General features: G+C 35.1%; 1 protein-coding gene across 1 annotated transcript in view; it reads right to left on the minus strand.

Annotated features, from left to right (window-relative positions):
- The window catches only part of diaph3 (diaphanous-related formin 3), a 332513-nt gene that overhangs the window by 285842 nt on the left and 31776 nt on the right, over positions 1–14895 (minus strand). Inside the window, exons 3-4 of the mRNA XM_067387955.1 lie at positions 9716–9889; positions 4161–4265 (exon numbers count right to left, since the gene is read on the minus strand). Of these exons, the coding sequence (XP_067244056.1) occupies positions 4161–4265; positions 9716–9889 (279 nt within the window). The remainder of the gene's footprint in view (positions 1–4160; positions 4266–9715; positions 9890–14895) is intronic.

Below are 14895 nucleotides of genomic sequence, written 5' to 3' on the forward strand. Positions count from 1 at the left end.
GTTTTCTTTATTTTACAAAAAGCACAACATTTTGTTTTTACTTTGAGTGTATATAAATAAAAGAAGACATTCTATAGTTTCAATTGATATATTACTTATGTCTCTATGACAAAAAATGACGGAGTATTTGAAGTCTGTTTTGCTGCAATGTGAAAAAAAAACTGCAAAACGCGCCGGCGCGTTTTTAGACCTCAGAGTGTTAATGACTGTCATTTAATATGACTGCACTGACACTGTTGTATGAAAACAACTGAGCTGGATGATGTCATCACCATTTTCATTTTAAATGCTACTCAATTCTGTCCATCATGACAACATGCTACTTGCATTTGAACGTCAGGGATTTGTTGTTTCCAGCTCTTTTAAAATTACTTAAATGAACAAATGACAATGCATCAATTGCCAAAATAGCAAAAGCTTTGACTATGACCATTCATTCCAGGTGCAGTGAATGGTAATTATACCCACACTATATGCTGGCAATGGCAAGGTGAATGTTTTAAAAAGGTGAATGTTGTTAACAGAGAGGGAGAGGAGCCTATGCCAGAATCTATAGTTTCAATTACCAAGCGAGACGAAGGAGCAGAGCCAACAGGAAAGGCTTCACTGAAAGGCAATTATTCGTCAAGAACACGGACAGGGGGTAAACAACCAGGCCTGAATGTCAAAAGACAAGAGATGGAGAGAGTGAGAGATGAAGGAGGGCAGGAGCAGGCGAGTGCATGATAAAGAGAGAGAGAAACTCCAGGACGTTTTCCACATTTAAAGTAATGTCCATCCATCAAACTAGTCAAGGTAGTGTGAGAAGAAGCTTATTTGAGTATGAAAAGGGAAATTTCAAAAACACCAATACATCACAGTCTGTTCTGTCCAACAGATTCAATTTTTATAAAGGGTTTGCAATACGCTTCATGTATAACAAGAACCTAACAAGAAAGGATGTGCAAAGCTATATATTTTCAAAAATTGAGGCAGTCTAAACTGGAAGCCCAGGATAATAAGGCTGGTTTCAGGTTCACCTGACCCCAAAGGAAATGCAGGGTAAGAAGCATTCCTATAAATGTTAAATAGTATTCCTTTTCAAAAAGGTTTATTTCTGTCCAACACCTTTATTGCCTTCAAAAGGTTTTAGTCCACCAGCATACACTCTTAAAAATAAAGGTTCCAAAAGGGGGTTTTCACAGCAATGTCATAGAAGAAAGTTGGTTCCCCAAAGAACCTTTCAGTGAACAGTTCTTGAAATAACTATTAATTTCATAGTGTGAAGAACATAAAATAAAGAACAATCTAACGAACCTTTTGGGTTCTTTATGGAACCATCAATGCCAATAAAGTACCTTTATTTTTATTTAAATCAACATGGAGGAGCATTTCTCATTTTATTTTACTTGGAAGAAAAATCTTGGGTCATCTATTTGGAGGTCATTTTATCTGAGAAAATTCAATAGATTCCAATACATTGGGAGTTTTATCATGATTGCCCAAGGTCTATGAGTTTCAGCACTCCAAATGCAGAAAGAGACTAAAGCTGATTGGAGAAAAACCACAAGTCCCGACCAGCCACTCCAGATAGCAAATACAATCCAAATTGAATCATCCTGAAATCTCCAAGCACTCCAAAATAATTAAATTCTCAGCGGAAAGAGGGGAACAGCATTATAATTAAACTCCCTTGTTCTTGTTTCTCTTCCATCGTTCGTAGGCCCTGTAAACGAACGCAAAGCTAACCAACAGGAGGATTAGATTGGGGAATTAATTTCGGCAGAAAAAATGCATTTTTTATCCACCTTGCCTGAATCCTCCATATAGATTTTCCACTTGTGTGTAGCAATGTCGTGCAGTGGAAGAACTGGAGGATCTGTTGAACAGACTCAATTCTAATACATGTACGCTTGTCAGTCTGTCTCACCAACACGTCAGGACTTAAAAACAGACAAACAATCCTCTAAGCTGCATGGCTTAAAGCTCAGAAATCAATCTAATGCAGAGAGCTCCAATCAGCATGTATGAGGAATGCTTGGGGCAAATTTTCCCACCTGTAGTTTTTGATGAGCACCTGATGTTTTGTTTTTTTTTTTCCACCCCCAATGCAAACTCTAGCAAACTAATTAATTATGAATCAGCAAGTAGATTAACATACAAGCTGAATTAGGTATAAAATGTTAATAAATGTTAAAGAATGACTATTAAAAAACACTTTCTCAATCCTTTTAAACCCATAACTGATAAATTGTTTGGCATCACTAAAAAGCCAAACTTTTCAAATTAAAAGGAGTACTTTAAGAATAGCTTTTGTATTATAGATCGAGCGATATATCGGTTTACCGATACTTTCCCCGATATTTACCATAATCAGATATCGGTTTTGTAATATCGGATTTACCGATAAACGCCGCCATCTTGTGGGTGTTTTGAGAACTGACCGCAGGATTGTCATTATAGTGCATCTGAAGGGAGACGAGACAACGGCGTAATTAATGCACAATTTAGATGTGTTACATAAATGCCTGAAATGTAGCTAGTTTATGCACGGAGTCACGTAAGATAATCCCTCAAGTCCTCTCCAAATAAAGATGTAACTTTGCATTAATTAAATAAAACAGCCATGAATGATGTTGGAAATAAAAGCGCATTCTCTCTCTGTTGTCTATACTCAGTCTCGTTAAGTCGTCTGCATTTTGCTGTTCACTCAGCGGGTTGACGCTCAGGAAATGCTCCACGGCCACCGCATGTAACTTTTAACAAGATTCACTTGTTTAAAACACCGTAATTATATAAACAATTACTATATAATTCATTCGCTAATAAACATCCAAGTAAACACAACTCTATGAAAATTAATTATCTCTGCGAGCAATTGCAGTTTGAGTATAGCTCTGTGTAAATACATAAACAGTGCTTTGTCAGCAGATATTTCATATTCTAGAATGACAAAAACATTATTAATAATTCTGATATAACATACCAGTTGAGAAATGGAATGAAATAAAATGTTTTGTTTGTTATATTCCAATATTCCAGAAAAATATTATTAAAAATTATCCAGCAAATTATTCTTCACTCAGCTATAAATTAATTATTCATCTTATAAATCTACTAAAACTGTAGTTTAAAATTAAGTATTACATTTCTGCAAAGTTGATATGACTCCTGTGACTGTCTTTAATTTATTTTCTCCATTTGAAAACATTAGACATTATACATTTATTTTGCTTATTGTTAACATTAGTGTTGCTGCTGATGCTTTTTATAAATAAAATTATTTTTGTAATATGAAGATTAAAATAAATTTTTTGATGTATAAATATGATTTGTTTTGTTTTCTATGCAAGGAGGGAGTGATTGTTATAAATAAAATGGTTTGTTCAGTTCAGTGGTGTTGTAATCATATCCAAAAAAAAAAAGTAAAACTGCATTTCTGCATGTCGGTTATCGGGCACAAACAAAAATTATCAGTATCTGTTCTAAAAAAAAAAAAAAAATCAATATCGGTCGATCACTAATAGTAATGTATTTTTTTATTTCATTTCTCAACAGCATTTCTTCTTCCTTCAGTATTCTAGCATACAATGCTCCAGACTATTTGTAGAAAAGTGAAATGGTGAATTACACATTGGAAGATGATGTAAAATCACATCTTGCCATCCTTTACCACAGCAATATGAGTTCATAAGTATATATGAGGAGACTCAACTCCTCCCTCTCACCTCAGGACAAGAGAACAAAAGAGACAAACTAAAATGAGGGCAATCATCTCCGATAAATACAGTCTTTAGCCTGTCAATGTCATCATAAGTGGCCTGCAGTTACAGATATTTTTATCAGGGCAAACCCACCAGTACAATAAACTCACACAGTCGGCACAGGCACACAACAACAAATTAACACAGACACGAATGCACACGGTGACTCTCTGGTGATTCCGCACCTTAGCTTATTATTTTTCTATATTGCAATGACACTGACACATTTGACATGGTCTCGGTCTGTGACATGACCTCCTATGGCCTTTAGGTCAAAAAAGTCTAAAGTCTTATTCAGTATCAGGGTTAGTAATGGAAATCCAATATGAAGCAAATGGAAGCTCAAAGGAATCATTACTATTCATGCTTTCAGGTTTATATGTTAGTCAGTGTGGCTGCAATTATTCTTTGACTTACAGTTTTTGCAGCTGTGATGATGTACTGAAGGACCATCTCCCTTTTTGTGCCCAAGTCCTTCTCTCTAAGTGGTGCTTTCTTGTCCTCATTAAGATTCATATCCTCCTGAAAACACAAACCACATATACAAGAAGGAAAAAATCATGTTATAAGAAAAAACATCTCAAGTCCTTCAGTATTGTGACCTGCTTTATAAGAATCTCCATCATAATAAGTGACGAAACCTTTGATCCAAACAAAAGAGACTAACGAATCATAGTTTCTACAGATTTCTGCTCAAAAGAAAAATAGTACTGGAGATGCTGGTTTACAGAAGAGCAAAGAGCTCTCACATCTTTCAATGCTCACATGAATCAAACCATGCCTAACACCTGTTCTTTTTGGAACTGCAAATAAATGAAACCGCAGGATGTCAACTTCTACTCGTGAATTCATCAGGCAGACACGTCTTCCCAGCATCTTATGACATTAAGAAAAAGGAAAGAAAGATAATACTTCAATGTCTTAAATATATCAGAGGAAAAAGAAATATAAAAGAATTAAAGCCATTTTGTTTAGACAAAATTTGAATCTAGGTATAATTTGGATAAATTTAGCAAAGTTGCCAAGCTGGGTATTTACTGCTGCAAAATTTCACCGCTATTTTTTAAGTTTTGATGCACAAATAATGTATTTGAAAAATAAATGCATTTTAACCAGCCATGAGAAGAAAAAAAAAATTCACTATTTGACCATTTAAATAATGTAATAAATATTCCTATCAAAGCATATATTAAATATAATATATTTAATTTTAAACCACTTTATTTATATAAAAAATAAATAAATAAACATATTGTTATATTAATAACTGGGCAATGACAAAACAGTTTAGAAAAAAAAAGAACCGAAACCAAATTTTTACAATATAGATTTAATTGAATGCACCATTTCTTGAGAACAATAATAATAAAAAAAAAAGTTTGACCCCAAATGGATAGCATTGGATTTTCACTATAGTCTCAATTTTATGTTCAAATTTTCAGGACATGTAAGCCTGTTCCCATCACTAGATGCATAGAAATATATACTGACAGTATGTACATATAGATGTTAAATGCACTTACTTATTTATGTCAGCTGACTACAGCTATTTTGTGTGGCTGCATTTTTTCACCCCACCAAAATAGCTGCATCAGCTAGGCATGTGTAGTTCTTACATTTATTTAGTGAAATTAGGTATTACTTTGGTTTACACAAACACTGCAATTTTGCTACGCTTGGTCTCTGAGTTAAATCTGAAACTAAAAATCTGTCATCAAGTGTTTTTGATGAAACACTTTAAAAATTTAAATAACTTATGAATAAAGACCATTTCAGCTCAATTGTTGTTATAAACATCTGTTGGATACACTTCTGTGTGCAACTTTGTGAGATCTTTTACAAATTAGTACCTAGCACAAGCCTGACTGATGAAGTCATGAATTATGTATTAGAAAATCTAATGGGCCAATTTCTGAAAAGATTAGAAATTAACAGTGAAACAGAAATGAGCATGTTCATAAATCTGAACCTGTTGTACTGCTAAGACAGACATTGGCAGATATACTTGGCAGTTTTACTTCCCAGATTACTGAAGCAACACATCCTGTGCCAAAGCAAAGTAGCGCACTGCACTTCTGAAACTCACTATCTCTGACAGAGAAGGAGAGAGAAAGAAAAGAACTAGCGTGCATCCGTGGACAGATTACAACTACCATCAACAGATAGAAAGGGCATGAAAATCTCAAGGCAAAAGACAGAACAATAAAATCGATAAGTGAGAGATGGAAAGAAAGATTGAGAGGGAGATGGGAGAGAAAGACAATAACGGCTGCATACGATGTTGAGTGCAACGTTCCCAGTGTCCTCCAGTCCTATTTCCCTTTCTCCACAGCATCTCTCCCTTTCGTCCCTTTCCCGAGAGGGTAGATCAGCAGAGCAGTTTAAGATTTCACTCATGGGTTCGCAGGCGTGATGCAGTCCTCGTGTGTCAGAGCGAGAGAAAGAGGAGGAGGATGCTGGGATAGGTGCGGATAGGGCGCAGAGCGGAAAGGCATCCATTACCAACGTTGGCCCTGTCACCTCTGCTGGCATGCTCATGTATCCAAACCCGTACTTGCCGTGACTAATGACTGCGTCTCTGCCCACGTTATCCACACTCTTCCTTCTCTACAGAGCAGCAGCTGCTCCTGTCACTCAATCCTGCGCTTGGAGAAGCTGCTCAACCGCTAACACCACCTCCACTCTTAGAAAGGGCACAGAGAGGGACCTCGTACGATAGCGCTAAGGCAACGGGGGACTGTGCAATGTTTTAAAATGATACTTGAGAGAAATTGGATGAAATAGATGTGCTTGAGCTAAACGTATGACAAAAGTGCAGTCAGTTAACTTTCAACAGCTGCATAATTGTGTACAAATCTAAACAAAAGTTTTTAAAGTGAAGGTATTTTACTTCATATCAGAAACCTGAGAGATGAAAGGTCAAAAAGTTAGTGAAAAAGAAATAGTGTATAGGCCTAAAACTTATTTTACATTTAAACTGACAAAAATATCAGTACAATATTTTAAAATTTCAAATGCAGCTCTAGTGAACCGGCTGTGCTTATTTGAGCTGATAATGTGACATTTTTGTAATGACAAAATCCAAACCAAAACTATATTGTAGGTTAAGCATCAGTTTATTAAAATGAATTAAAAACATCTCTATATTTTATTTTTGTGAATTTTCTTTTATTTACCACAATTAACTAAGGTGCTTGCAAACATTTGGCTGTGACTGTATGATGTGAGTTTGAGTATGTGCATTTACAAGCATGAGGGCCTTGTCCTTCTATGAATACAAGCTGATTGAGGTCAGTGACCCATAACAATCCATTTCATTATGAAAAGGTTGCGTTTCTTAAAACATAATTGCAAATAAACCTCTAGTGATTATTGTGGTTGAAAGGTTAATAAAGGTCATTGTGTAGGAGTGATTATTAGCTGGTTTTATACATGTCCACAGTAAGCAGACATGTGTACAAAAGCATGAAAGCATATCAACAAATCCTTAACTGTCAGAAATTGGGTCTCATTTACGTGCATACTTCATTCAGTTTTTTTCTAAATTTACGAAAAAATTTAGGAACTAAAAACCATTTATGCAAAAATCACATATTCTGAGTGGTCCTACAAACTTATCAAGATGAAATTTTATACATATTTTCATCTTAAAGATTTGTGTTATGTAATCTGGGTTTGTATTTGTTTGAACTTGTTTTGAGGATGGCACACTCTAGGATCTGAACGCTGAGTGAGCTGCTGTGGGGAAAATGCATAATACAATTTGTCCCAAACATGAGACATGCTTAATATTAAGGTCTTGAAATAACTCGTAAGATATAGTTAATAGGGTTGGGCGATGTCCCCTAAATTGGCAGTTGACGATGTTTACAGTAAAACATCGTGATGGACGATGATATCGTCGGTGGTGGGCGGGGGGTGTATTTTAATTTTTCGTTATTATATAATTATTATTCATTGGATTAGAACGTTCAGTGCAGTGCATCTTGGAAACTTCCAAATTCAAATGTGCGTGTGCGCTTTGGCTGGCGCTAAACCAGAGATGGAGGCACGCAGCACTTTTCATATCACAAATATGCAGTCTTTTCAACCACATAATGTTTATTTTAGGCTTCGGATGTTTAAATACATATAAGATGTTGTGAATCCAACAGAACCTGCGGCACAAACTAACATGACGACGCCATAACGTGTATAGCCAAAGTCCCTTTAAGTGTTATTCTATAGTCTTTGGTATAGCTCAACTAACACAATCATTATAAAGTTGTTTAAACAGCAAAACACATCCACTTTCACATATTTGGAAATCGGAATATCAGATATTTCATGTTATAGTTAACAAATCAGTGAATATTTTGAATAAAAAAGGAAAACTGAAATAAAAGCAGATCATCAGTCATACAGCGCTGCGGTGTGTGACATGACAAGCAATGATGCGACACCATGGAAACAATAAAGCGATACGTTCTAAATAACGGTCGCCTTGAAAAACTCACGCTGGGGGGTCAGCCAGAATATTTTAAACTTACGTGCGAAAGGGTTATTTTATTTCCCAACTAATGACTCATCCGGGCTTTCCAATAGGTTGCACGTGAGGGGAATAAAAGGGGCAGGGTGGGGCGTGGGCGTGGCATCACGATGGTGTCTCTCCATCGTGATGTCGGTCAGCCATCACGATGGACGATGATATTGTTCATCGGCACAACCCTAATAGTTAACACGTAGTTTAAAGCAGCTTGCCCCATCAGATGCTCTGACAGACATGTGCTGACAGATACTTGCGCAGTTTAATGTGTTTGGTGTGTTTTCTTCAGTGCATAACTTACATTTCACAGGTATATTTTCCATCTGTAAATGTTAGAAAGTCATGCAAATATTTCCATTTCAGGAGTGGATGAGCATTATATGCAAGCGAGTTTCCAGTAAACTTCACACTTTAGCGAATGAGCACCGCTGCGCGCATGCGCGCCAAACAGACACAGCATATTAGAATAGGAGGGCCATAATTCTGACTAAAATATACAGTTTGCTAAAATATTTGTTGAACATAAATGTGTCATATATAGAATTTAAAAAAAAACACAAGTAAGTCTATTTTTATGATAGCACTAACTGTAAAGTGACTACTGTAATATGGTAAATCAAAATAGCCTAATACAAATTAATCTGTACTTTTGTTTTTTGTTTTTTTTTCATTTTCATTGGTTTAGTGAATTTAACTTCTGCTTTAAAAAGCCTAATTTTTATTTTTAGATTGCATGTTACATGTTACAATGTTAGAATGTAATGTGATTTGACCCTTTTTTGCACATATAGCATAGACGATTACATTCACTGTATTTGTAGGACAACATTGGGCAGGATGTGATATAAGATATTAAAATAAATTTTTTTTTTTTTATTTTTTCAAAATGGAAAAAAGTTATTAAAAAAATATTATATATTATATATTATATATATATATTATATATATTATATATATATATATATATATATATATATATATATATATATATATATATATATATATATATATATATATATATATATATATATATATATATATATAAAAATAAAATAAAAATACAATATATCTTTATTTAGCCCAAAAATACTGATATATATACTGATATACTGAGATTTTTTGGCCATATCACCCAGCCCTAGCCGAAAGCCCTTATATGAACATGTTTTGGGCATGTTTTAATGCAAATTACTAATCTTGTGCAAGTGCTCGCTCATTTAGAACACTCCATATTCAATACCGTTCAAATAAGGTTAAGAAATCCATGTGCGTATGCACGTTTTGTGAATTAGGTGCAAATTTTTTGTGAGAAGTTCTCCTGTGCCTATACAAATAATCCACGGAATTATTAGTGAATGAGACCCAATATTTGTTTCTGTTTGCATACTTACGCATTTCAAAAAATAAGTTATAGAATACATTTTTTTTATAACTACATATATCGTACCATCATTTTCTCAAAGAGGGCAAGGATTTCCTTTTCCGACGTGATCTTTGAAGAAAGCTCCTCAAATTCAGAGGAACTGGACCAGTCACCAGAAGAGGAATGCTTCGACATGTGGGAGAGGTGTGGCCGTTCCTTTTTACTGCCAGGGATCCGGATACTGGAAAATCTGTCCAACTAAGAGAAAAATGAGACATTTGTGAAAGTATGAATGAGACGGATTAAATTATAATAATTAATAATGATTATGTTATGTTGAATTTTTTTTTCTCCATTTAGTTAAAAGTGCAAAATATACACTACCATTCAAAATGCTGGGCTCAGTAACTTACATTGTTACAAAAGATTTCAATTTCAAATAAATGTTTCGATTTTCAAATAAATAAATGTTTGTTTGTTTGTTTTTTTGGTTTGTTTTTTAGCTTTCTATACATCAAGGATCCTGAAAAAAATTATCACAGTTTTCACAAAAATATTAAGCAGCGCAACCATTTTTAACAGTAATAATAGGAAATGTTATTTGAGCACTAAATCAGCATACTAAAATATTTCTAAAGGATGATGTGACACTAAAGACTGGCTGAAATTCAAAACAGAAAACAGTTATTTTAAATTATAATCATATTTCATAATATTACCATTTCTGCATTTTGTCTTTGAACAGTTTAAAGAAATGTTTAAAATATAAATATTACATTTTAAATTAATAAATTATGAATAAATTATAAAGAAAACAAAAGAAAAAAATTCTCATGTTATTCTAATAACGTTATCCTTATTTTTAATAATAACTAATAACAATAAATATTATAATAATAATAATAATAATAATAATAATAATTATTATTATTATTATTATTATTATTATTATTGCCAAAAGATGATACTAAATAGTTTTACAAATAAAAAATAATTTTCAACTTGAAAGCAAATATGCACATAATGTAGGCATTTTAATAAATTTGGAATTTTTATTTTATTTTTAACATTCAATCAAACTCTAACATCCCCTCCAATTTCATTTGCATGAAACAAGGCTCAACACTAAGGATTTTTTCTACTGGCCCAGTTGGCCCCGCCAAAATTTTTACTTGCCCCACAACAAAAAATTAACAAAGTAACAGTAAAGAAAATGGGCCTATAAAATAAGCCAAGTTACTGTTTTTGTTGTTTTTGATACATGTAACCTTATTAAATAAGGTTATGACAACAAAAGCTACTAGATTATCTCATTTTTTTTTTTTTTTTTTTATTTTTTTTATTTTTTTTTTTAGATAAACAGCAAGTAATAAAATAGTAAAATAATCAAATTACGAGTACTAGCACAAGTGAATACAACAGAACAAACATATAAATTAAATAAACAATGCTCTTCAAGTTTTTCATGTAGGTTTAAACTGGATTTTCAGGTACAGAAATACTTATATATAAATATATAACTATAGATATATAATATAAGTATAGATTAAACTTTATTAATCAGTCAAGAGCAGTTACAGATGCATAAATAATGTTTTGAAATGATAAAAATATAAAAAATGAAATACTGTTATTTGAAATTATTTTAAAAAATTAAAAGACACTTTAAACCCGCCAGTAGGTGGCAGCAAGTCCCTGCTAATGAGCGAGTCATTGAGATTCAACCGGATTCAACAGATTCATTCAAACGACTGATTCATTCAGGAAGTGTTGCTCAGAGACGCAAAACAATTCTGTGGACTTTGTTTGGAACCATTTTTGTTGGCGAAATACAGCGAAACAGGCGACTTGGTGTCTAATATGTAAGTCACTTGATATTAAGTTCTTGTTCATTAAACTGTACGCTGTATAAAATCAATATCACATTTGTAATTGCTGATATTTGGAGAAAAACGGCGCTGTGTAATATTGGTTAACTGTATTAAATGATATAAATATAAAAGATATACTGGGGCATTTTTGCCTGTTATCTTGAATTCTGGTGCATTCTAAAGGCATTTTAATAGACTAAATCACGCAGTGAAAGCGTACACTAAATATGCACGCGCATTAGTCTAACCTACTAGACTATGTCACGTATTGCATGCATGCACTCAATGGGTGTGTTTTTGTTTGTTTTTTGTAAATTGAGGGACATACTCGATTTTAGATCGTTAAATCAACAATTACAATATCACAGACATAGACGATATATCGCACACCCTACAGCACTGGCCCGATTGGGCAAGTGAGCATTCCTTCTGCTGTCCCGAGCGTCGTTCACACGGGCCATCGAGCACTCCTTATTGCAGAGCCCTGTGAAAAGTTGTCACATGATGAATCTGCATTTTGGCAAATAACAGCCCAACAGTCTGTTTTAAAGACTAAATTTTCACTCCTTTGTTTGCTTATTAAAAGCCTACTTTAAAATATTGTGATTATAGTGCATTTTCAATGCATCTATTGCTAAGTTTAGTGTGACAAATCAGACAGCCCTTACAAGTAATCCACATGCAATGTATATGATTGCCACAACTTCACGTGCTTGCTGTTCTCTGTAATCATAGTAAACTCACTTCAATATTATATGGAGTTGCATGGAGTGTGAATGTGAATATTTTCTATAGTAAAAAATATGTTTTTTTTAGAAAAGCTAAAATGTGATTAAAATGAGACCGAAAAAAGTGACTGGCTCGGTCTGGCACCCCCTAGCTCAGATGTCAAGCTATGATCATGATGATCTCCATTATTATAGCTCTGCAATTGTGAAGAATAGAATAAAAGGCAACAGTGAATAAACTAATCCAACATGCAGAACTTAATCTGTGTTAATAGTTCTGGCTGTGAGATTTAATCTTTGAAAAAAGGCAACAAATCTATAAGGCACAGGTGTCTTGTGCATACCTACTAATGGCCTCAAAAGATTTCAGATCTTTATCAAACACCCACTTTACCCTGTGAACTTCATGATCAGTTATAGCTTTCTTTATCGTAAGCAGACTTTCATTAGAGGTCTGTCAGCTTCACAATCAGAATGCCTAACCAACAGCGTGTCCACAGAGACAATGTAACTTGCTGTCGATTTATATCGAGGTGGTGGGCCCCCGCATCACACAGATAATGATTTCCTAATTGGATTAGATATGTCAGAGAGCTGTTTTCTCTCACTGGGCCTGTGGGCGCAACAGGAAGATGATGGGTGATTGAGATGTCTGCGCTGGCTGAAAAGGTAGGTGGTTTATTTTGAAGGGCCTTGCCCCTTTCTTTCGAGGGGTGGGTGAATTAGCAGCAGTTATCTTCGAGAATATTTTTTGTCGACGCCACCCATTGCGCATTATCTCGGCGAGAAGGAGAGCAACACGCTGAGATAATCAGCAATGACACTGATGTAAAATTAATTAAACACAAGCAGTAGATCAGAGTGAAGCTAGCGACTACAGTGTACAGAGCCAATGCAGGGAGCAAATGTGTGGTGTCTGATACCAAACGACACCATCATCTGTCTAATTTGGTTTGCTGCTGCCCTAAAGCGTCTCTTCGCTACATTGAGTGATGGCACTGATCAGTTTAATCACAGAGATTCATCCCCAACGGAGGGAAGAAGCGCTTTGCTATTCCACACTCGTTACCGGTGAATAGATAAATAAATATGTGCAGCCGCTACCTCGATAACAACAACAGGCATCATACCGCAGCCAACGTGAGCTGATCTAGATGATGAAGTGCTTTTCAGGGCTGTTTAGGTGTTTATGAGTGAGTCTGCGGCTTACTTTCATGCAGTCTCTCTCCTTTTTTGCCAACAGACACTTTGATGTTACTAATGGCTTCATTCCTCTTCTGATCACTCCACCAGACCCCTCTTCGGTAATTCAGCCTCTCAGCCCCAAAACACATTTCTACCATGACCAAACATCAGCCCTCACTTGGGGGAAAAAAAAAAAAAAAAAAAAAAAAAAACTCCATTATCCAAGGACCTGATTCCCTCATCAAAAACATGTCCTAAACCATTCTGCCACCCGACAAATTTTCTCAAATGAATTAGTGTTCCAAAGATATTGATTATTTTATGCCTGAAAACGATATCTGAGAGCAGGGTAGCCAATGTCACACTACATAATTTATTGTAAACAACAATGGTCCATGTGTACTGGAAATTTTTTTTTTTTTCTTTCCTCAAATAAAAACATATATGACATGCATATATGGATAAAGTGCAGGATAGTTTGAAATCAAGAATTTAAATTTTGTTGATCGTGCACGTCCAGTGACTGCTGAATTCTCCTCCTGTCTGCATCCAACTCACAAGGACAGTTATGCACAGAGTACACGCTTTTTTATGCAGTTTTATTACTAATAGAAAGCGAATGCTATAATACTTCTTCGCATTAGGGATGTGTCACGATTTTCGAATATTCGATTAGTTGATTTAATTATAGAATATCGAATAGGTTGTGCGATTATAGAATTCCCCATTTGATGTGGTGGTAACTTGTAACCAGAAGGTGGCGCACGCTGCCAATAGCGCACCTAAAAGCTGTCAATCAGCTCAGACATTGCCTCACACGCACACTAGACTTGTTTAGCATATAACAGACACATTAAAAATTAATTTTAACGCTGCATTCACACGGGGCGTCAGCGTCAACGCTTGATGGAGGGCGTGTCTGAAGCTTGTGCTGACGCAACCGTTATAGTGATTACAGCCAATCACATTACTTTCCGGTGTTGCACGAACGCAGTTGGCTGCGACTGCTCTAGGGTATTTGCATAGGGCGATCTGATTGGATGACGCCTGCGTTGGCGCTTGAAAAGTTGAGAAATCTTCAACTTCTGCCGCTTGCAACGCGAGTGAAGCGACGCGACGGAACCCACAATTCAGTTCGGCAATGCATGACGCATTTTTTTTATAGTAATAAAAATAATTTAGTTCAGTAAGAGAACAGACACTAAAATTAAAATCTAAATGTGTCTACTCAATTCAGCGTGAGCCGAACGAGAGTCGCAGCACAAATCAGCAACAGTCAGTCAGATTTCACCTCACTTCGCCTCACTCTTGACTGACAAGACGACAATGGAAGTTTTGGTTTCAAATCGAAATGTAAAAGCGTCCATTTAAGCGGGTTTGTCATTGTACTGCTTTGTTGTTGTGTTTTTCATTAAAAACAACAATGAACCCAGCATTCAAGCAATCCCGCTACCGAATTGGCGCTAATTTGAAAGTGAAA

This window comes from Chanodichthys erythropterus, chromosome 6 (assembly GCF_024489055.1).
Source record: "Chanodichthys erythropterus isolate Z2021 chromosome 6, ASM2448905v1, whole genome shotgun sequence".
NCBI lineage: Eukaryota > Metazoa > Chordata > Actinopteri > Cypriniformes > Xenocyprididae > Chanodichthys > Chanodichthys erythropterus.